Genomic DNA, 7,376 nt, shown 5'->3' on the forward strand with positions numbered 1-7,376 from the left:
TACCAATAGCAATAAGGGACGCGAACGACGCACCACCCAGCAGAGAGATACCCATCAACTGCCCCGCCATCACCCTCTGCCCGTCAGTCTTCAGCCCATCCGTGATGGGCCCCTTCACCATTGTCAGTGCACCGAGGTAGTTCGTCAACCCAACCAGGAACAGGAAGATATACGGCGGGACGTGGCCAGGGATGTACTCGTAGATGCACAGGAATATCAGCGGCAGGAAGAGGAAGCGGAGAAAAGACATGTACAACATGGCGCGCCGTGAAGGCCAGAGGCGCCTAAACGTTGTACAAAAGCGGCCTAAGGCATCACCGCAGTTGTACATGAGAATGGCGATGGTGGCGAACCAATTGTCGTCGCGGTCAATGGGAATGATGAGGCTAGGGAATATGAACAGCGAGAGGAAGAACACGCAGAAGCAGGCGATCTGCATGGGATAGATTAGCCTCACCACCGGCATAACCGAAGTCGCCAACAGCTGCTGGGATGTGGTCATGCGAGACTCATCCACGGCGACGTTGGTGTCATTCGTAGTTTTTGCGGCATCTTCACCGGTCGCAAGAGGATCCTCAACACGCTGCTTTTCGGTGTCGTTGATCGGCTCCGCGTTGCCAGTCGCCGTGCTGCGGGATCCTGCCAAGTCCACATCGTCTGCGTCGCGCCCCAGCATGCGGAATTCGGCGACATGCGACTGGGCATACATGTTGAAGCGCAGCGAGACAACCATGAGGAGTGTGATGAACATGATAGCCAGCGTAAGCGAGAAGTAAATGTGCGACTGGGTGATGGCTGACTCATACGTGTCCTCCATCGATGCCTTGATGATGCACTGCATCGTGGATGCAATCACACCGGACAAGGCGCAGCCAAACATCACCGCCGACATGAACTTGGACGGCATCGAGCTCACCAATGCGTAGCACGTTGCCTCCAAGTACGACTTACCGGCGCCCGCCACAATGCTGACAATGATGAATGCTGTAATGGCGCCATTCTGCGACACATGTCCCGTCGGCATCACCACAATCACAAAAATCTCCACCATCATAAGCGTGATGGCGAGAATGAATCGAGTGGTAAGGGAGAGGCTGCGCGCAGCTCGTGTCAGCACCGTTGGGCCACATATAATCTGCGTCACCAACGAAACAACGTTGTAGAAAGTAAGGATGTTTGCCCAGAAGACAGGGACGTTCGGCTCCGCTTCGGGGTCCCCAGTCACGTAGCGGTAGTATTCCACCATGTACCGCGGCGCTGAGGTGACGGCGTTGACCGGCATCAGCATGGACACGCCGAGGAGGACGCACGTCGCATAGACGTACACCTCACCAACCGTAGAAAATCCGAAAATCATCACGTATCTGAGTGGTTGCAAGACACAGCCGTAAATAACAGAAGGGCCACAGTATCACTGCTTGCTAGTCAGTCCCAAAGGATGGATTCTTCTCTCTCTGTGATCATTGATGGATTCATCAATAGTCACGAGAGAGTGATTCATAACGATAATGAGAGTTAGAGAGAGACACGGGGGAAAAAACACAAGTGTGGTGTGCGAATGATCATGGCAACGTGTATGGCACCACAAACGTCATGAGCGCATAACGCAGAAAACAGCATAAAGGAAATGAACAAAAGAATGAAAGAAAAAAACGGGCGAGTTGCTGTGGACCTACTTGCGCGTCTTGCGGGCGCCACGGGCCTGAGCGTTCTTGCGCGCCTCAGCAGCGATGAGCTTCTCCTCACGCTCCTGGATCACGTTGATGCGGAGACCCTGCTGCTTCGGCAGCACGACAGGAATGTTCTGCATGTCCTTGCCAATCACGAAGATGTTCGAGGCGCGCGTGGCGAACTCGTGGCCGGCGGCGTCCTTCAGACGCGCAATGTCGAACGCACCAGGGTGGCGCTCGATCGACATGATCTCGCCAATACGGCCACGGTTCGCTCCGCCCGTCACCATCACCACCTTGCCGTTGCCGGTCTTGATGAGGTCAACAACCTTCTTCTCCTTGAGGTTGTACACCACAGTGTCACCACGGTGCGTGCGCGGGTCGGGGTAACGGATGCGGTGGCCGTCGTGCGTCACGGCGACAGGGACACGGCCCGTGCTGGTGTAGATGTTCTCCACCTTGAGCAGCTTCACGTTCGCCTCAGCCTCGCTGACCTTCACCAGAGCGAAGCGGCCCTTCACGTCGTACAGGATGCGGAAGCGATCGCCCGTCTTGGGGATCTCCACGACGTCCATGAAGCCGGCCGGGTACTTGGTGTCCTTGCGCGGCTTGCCGTCGACGTGCACGAGGCCCTGGCGGAGGATCATCTGCGCCTCAGCGGCGTTGAGCGCGTACTTCAGGCGGTTGCGGATGATGATCAGCAGCGTCAGGCACTCGCGCAGCTTGTGGGGCCCAGCACGCGGGCGAGGAGCGAACACGCCCGTGAGCTTGCTCAGCATCCAGTCCTTGGGGGCATAGATACGCTTCAGGTGCTTCTTGGCCATGATTTCGGTTCCTCTGAAGCAGGTGCAACATATACAGGAAAGTAAAGCAAAAAAAAAAAGAGCAAGAGAGTGCATAATGAAAAGCTGCAGAGGCTATTTCGTCATGCTTCACAGCCCACCAAAGCAACTCAGAGAGAACAAAAGCAGTTGAGGTGGCACACCGGCCCCCCACCACTATAAACACGTGCGACGGCTACTTATATGACTGCCTCACAACGAAATACTATGAGACAGAGCAGCCTTGAATATAATTTTACCATGCCTGTGTCCCGTGGAGTGTTAATAACGATACCTAAAAAGACAAGAAATCGGCTGCTAGCCGTGTTTCCCGCACTGTCTTTCAATAGTGAAGATTGTCGGCGGGTTGCAGTCCTCCTCCTCCTCCTCCTCCTCCTCCTCGTCGTCACATTTGTCGGTTTTCGGCTCTGTCTTTGCTGGGGCCTGTCTTCCCTTTTTCGGGTAGAGACGGCGGAGATCGATCGTGGCGACCTCCCGGCGGAACACATTACACGCAGAAATCAGTTCTCCAAAGCCCAGCACCAGGTCCCGTGTTTCGCTCGGCTTCCTACGCCCATTAACAACGTTCCACAGGAGTCCACTTGTCTCACACTCTTTCATCCTTCCAAAGTTAATAAAACTGCACATCACACCTTCATGATGTGGTTGCCGCACCACTTGCGTCCAACCATCTGGCTGGCAGGCAAATATTGTATTGGTTGAGTCTGTTAACACAACGTGTGCGTCTTTCTGAAAAGACAACATAACGGATATAGCAGCCATATCATGGTCGAAACGGCCTCCAAGACCGCCAATAGCAAGGTAAGTAGGTAGTGACAGTGCCTCCACACCACTGGCCTCTTCACATATTTTGCGTTCACGATCATCGTCAAGATCGGAGCCCACGCTGCTGGCATTTGGGAGAAGACTTCCACCTGTGGAGAGAAGCTGCATGCCGCTTGGGGAGCGCAAGACAGGTGGCGGAACGACAACGGCAGTGTCAGGATATTGTTTCCGCAGTCGTCCCAAAAGGAGCAGAGCCTTCATGAAGTCAGTTGTCATTTGGCATCGTACATGCAAATGAAGAGGAGAGAGTGACAGCTGAGCGCTGCGCTTTTCAAACACTTTCTCCTGGCTCGTCCGTGGTGACGCATTCACGCCCTCACTCGGTGTGTGGAACTGCGCAACAGCGATGCGGCTTCTTTCGTGAACAACGCTCAGCACATCGGTGGGAATGTCATCCACTGTGGCGTACGCATCATAGGAGGAAGAAAGAGGCCACTTGATGCCAGCCTTACCGCTGCTGGACGCATACGAATCCATGTCGCCAATGACGGCATCACAGAGTGGAAAAGATATGAGGGGGCGCAGGTGTAGTCGATGCTTATGCTGCTCATCAACGTATGCTTGGAGCCGTGGATACGCCCCGTCCGCACACACAAAGTAGCAATGACTGGAAGACGATGGCCCTTGTGACTCTGGCGCGAGTCGCTTCCTCAGGAGAAGACGCAAGTACTCCTCGTACTCCTGCGGACCATTGGAGGGGCTGTTGAGGAGCACAACGGCCGCCACCTGCTCCGCCGTATCGTAGAAATCGTGCTGCACCACCTTTCGGCAGATCGAGTTTGAAACCCGAGATATATTGGCCAACTTCATCTTTCACACAGGCAAGAGAGTGGATTATATATTTGCTTCTTGATGAGACCCCTCCCTTGTTTCTCTTACAGTTGTAATATTGTCAGTTGACAAGAAAGAAAAGCATAGCATAACTATACCCACGTTTCAATTGCTCATAGCCCGCCGCATTTCTTGTCTAAAGTCCTCTCGATCCCCGACAAACGCGCAGGGGATTCGGTCACGAAAATCACATCAAAACATGAATCCGCCTCTCTTTCAAAGGTATATATATATATATATATATCTTTCTTTTCACACCTCCCAGATGAAGCACTGGAGAAAATCGGTCGAATGAATGGGTGTAATATGGCACATATTATTATGAAAGAAAGAGAGAAAACAACCGGGTCATCTCTACTCGGCAAGGCTCTTCAGCTTTTAGAAGAAGGCCAGCTCATAGGAAACTCGAGGGCCACTACGCCTCACACCAGCCCTGGTGACCTGGGGGAAAGGCAGGATCAAATGCAGGTGCTTCATTTAAGGGTTGCATCTGTTGTATGCAAAAGGGAGCAAATGGACAAGAATGCGAAGGGGATATGACGAGGAAATACACAGGATGGGAATTCAACACCCTCAAACATGCACACAAGCACACACATATAGACTGCATCAGTTCTCTCCAGTCGACTCTCCTCACCTGCTGCTGCTCACCAACACTCCCACATCCCTTAAAAACTATATATAATGCACAAAGAGAAAACGTAAGCCAACAGCACAACAAAATACTCATCGCCCTGATTACTATGTTCACACGCCCGGATGGCGCATTATCTTTCCCAGTTGCTGCGGCTGTTGTCCGAAAAACCATCGTCTCTGGGACCATACTTCTTCTCCGATGACCGAAAGCACAGTCTCTTTGCTAAAAGGATCGAAATGAAGAATAAAAAAAAGACGACGTGCAAAATCGCGAACAGCACGGCCCAATTCTTCTGGATCCCCATCTTCTGATTTTTCGGAACAACATCGAAGGGAAGTGTTGGGAACGGGACCGGCGTCTCAATGACGCTCAATTCCATTTTCTCAGCCGTGGAAACGTGGCCGTGGCGCTACTCGAAACGTATTCGGTCGCAGGCGAAAAAGAAACAAAGGAGAGAGAGAGAGAGAGCATAACAAAAATGCACGCGGAGACGCGACAGTTGCAGTGAAGCACCGCAGGAGATATGAAGAAAAGGACGCACGACAATGATTGCTGAAACAAAGCATGACTAAGAGACTGTCTTTCTTTGGAGGGGGGGCGGCACGGAGGACAAAAAAAGGTGTTACGTGGGCAAATTCACAAATCAAAAATGAAGGGGACAACATCAAAAAAAAAACACTCAGGCCTTCACAATGTATGCTATATCACACAACCGCTGTTTGCTTTGTCTGTCACTGCACATTGTATACGCTGCTCCTGCCAAAGGACACGGAGAAGAAGAACAAGAAGAGAGTAGCTTAGCGGCTAGACCCGACCGCCAAGTGTTTCCCAGAGTGCCAAACGAGAAACCGACGCCTACGCCGGCCAAGTCGACACACGGCAGTGGAGTTTTACCGAGGCAAGATATATGTACCACACTCCCGGTGTCCGGTTTCATACCCGCCTCCCACGCACACACCTTCAACGAGTTGAGAAAGAAACGGTGGTGCTCGTGGCCTCGTCGCTGTCGCTGTCACTGTCGCTGTCGCTGGCGTTATCGTAGACAGTACTTGAGCGGGCTGGAGTGTTGCTCGGACTCCGTTTCTGTGTCCGACGGTATAACGCGCATCCCAGAAGTACAACACACAAAAACGCCACCAGGACAAGGACAACCACCACGTAGGCGTGGGCGCGGAACCACTCGTTTGCGGTTGGTAGCTGGTATGATACCTGAACCGGAAAGGGCTCTGCGTTGACCGAGAAACTCATGACTGGTAAGAGGCCTTTCTTGCAGTGTATATGTTCTTCGTCCTCTTTGCTTTTTTTTTCTTTTCTTTACAACGCACAAGGATGAGGATAATGAGGATAACGACGGGGCTTGCCGCACATGCCGCACGTCTTCATGCCTGGGCAGAAGCACGAACACACAACACACAGCATTCGTTAACAGAAGGAAAACCAGATAAATGGGGAGCACACATGCACACAAGGCTAAACACACACACACAAAAAAAAAGAAAAATAACGAAACGTACGTATCAAGTCGCACGACGTGCGTGGCGCAAAGCTTCAGTAACGAATGGAGCTGCACGGGGGGTGCGCACGTATCTTTTCACATAATTTATTTAAGAGGACAGCGGGGCCACACCGTGTGGAGAACGTGGCACAATCCGCATCGAGAGTGACAGTAGAAATTCGTTGAGATTCACAGAAGAATGAAATAAACATAATAAAAAGATCGGAAGAAAAGACAAAGCTATGCGAGCATCGCAAGCGGCTCGTACAATAAGCCGAGGAGGTGAGAGCGAGAGAGCCCATCAGACACGGCAGCGCCGATCATTGTGCTTGCCACCGAGAGACGCCGCGGTTGCCAGCGCATTGTGTGGGCCCGATGAATATATATATATATATATATTTTCCTTGTTCCACTTGTGTACTAATCACTTTCACTCTCTTCTTCAGTTCCACTCTCGTCTTCTTCTTGAGTTTCTTCGCCACTCCCACTACTGTTTGAAGATGCTCCACCCTTCCTGTTCCGTATGACACACACTGTTGCCGCGACGCTAACAACAAATAAAATGCTGAGCACCACACTCACGCCGATGATCCAGCCGTTCAATTTAACCCACGATGAGTTCTTCGGCATCATAGTGCCACCGAGGTCCACTCTGGCATTTCCGATGATACCATCTATAACCGATTGAAGCATGGATGCCAGCAGTGTATCACCGATTGCCTTCTGAGGAGATCCAGGCAATGCCTCTGAAAGTTCCTCGCCAGACAACGAGGTTCCCAGCGCTCCTCGAGGCATGTGTAGAGCCAGCATCGCCACAATGACGCATACAAGCAACCGCGCTACTCTGGGCATGTTGAGTTCGAGCGCAGCGTTCACTGAAATACCAATCAAGAGGTTTTCCGCAAAGCCACACTCACACACACTGGTCTCCAGCTAAAGGTGAAAGTGCGATCCTACTATCAGTACATAAGAAGAAAGAACAAGAGCCATAGCAATTTGTCAAAGGGGTAGTGGAGAGCAATACAACAAGAATAACAAGAAAAAAAATTTCATTTCAGTTTAAAACAGGATATGTA

At 51.7% G+C, this 7,376-nt stretch overlaps 4 protein-coding genes across 4 annotated transcripts in view; all 4 read right to left on the reverse strand.

Annotated features, from left to right (window-relative positions):
• DQ04_04961030 (putative nucleobase transporter) overlaps positions 1-1,357 on the reverse strand; it is a gene marked incomplete at both ends in the record, with an annotated part of 1,464 nt that extends 107 nt beyond the window's left edge. The window contains one exon of the mRNA XM_009313893.1: positions 1-1,357. This exon is cut by the window's left edge and continues 107 nt beyond it. Coding sequence (XP_009312168.1) covers positions 1-1,357 — 1,357 coding nt within the window.
• A 315-nt stretch (positions 1,358-1,672) lies between these two features.
• On the reverse strand, positions 1,673-2,494 carry DQ04_04961040 (40S ribosomal protein S4; the record flags this gene model as incomplete). Its single annotated transcript, XM_009313894.1, has 1 exon — positions 1,673-2,494. One exon carries the CDS (start codon positions 2,492-2,494, stop codon positions 1,673-1,675), a length of 822 nt encoding a protein of 273 aa, XP_009312169.1.
• A 315-nt stretch (positions 2,495-2,809) lies between these two features.
• On the reverse strand, positions 2,810-4,147 carry DQ04_04961050 (hypothetical protein; the record flags this gene model as incomplete). The annotated part of the gene is made up of 1 exon (XM_009313895.1): positions 2,810-4,147. One exon carries the CDS (start codon positions 4,145-4,147, stop codon positions 2,810-2,812), a length of 1,338 nt encoding a protein of 445 aa, XP_009312170.1.
• Positions 4,148-6,720: 2,573 nt separating this feature from the next.
• DQ04_04961060 (hypothetical protein) lies at positions 6,721-7,152 on the reverse strand (the record flags this gene model as incomplete). The annotated part of the gene is made up of 1 exon (XM_009313896.1): positions 6,721-7,152. One exon carries the CDS (start codon positions 7,150-7,152, stop codon positions 6,721-6,723), a length of 432 nt encoding a protein of 143 aa, XP_009312171.1.
• Between the last annotated feature and the right edge of the window lie 224 nt (positions 7,153-7,376).

The sequence above is a fragment of the Trypanosoma grayi genome (genome assembly GCF_000691245.1).
Source record: "Trypanosoma grayi strain ANR4 Tgr_496_V1, whole genome shotgun sequence".
Taxonomy (NCBI): domain Eukaryota; phylum Euglenozoa; class Kinetoplastea; order Trypanosomatida; family Trypanosomatidae; genus Trypanosoma; species Trypanosoma grayi.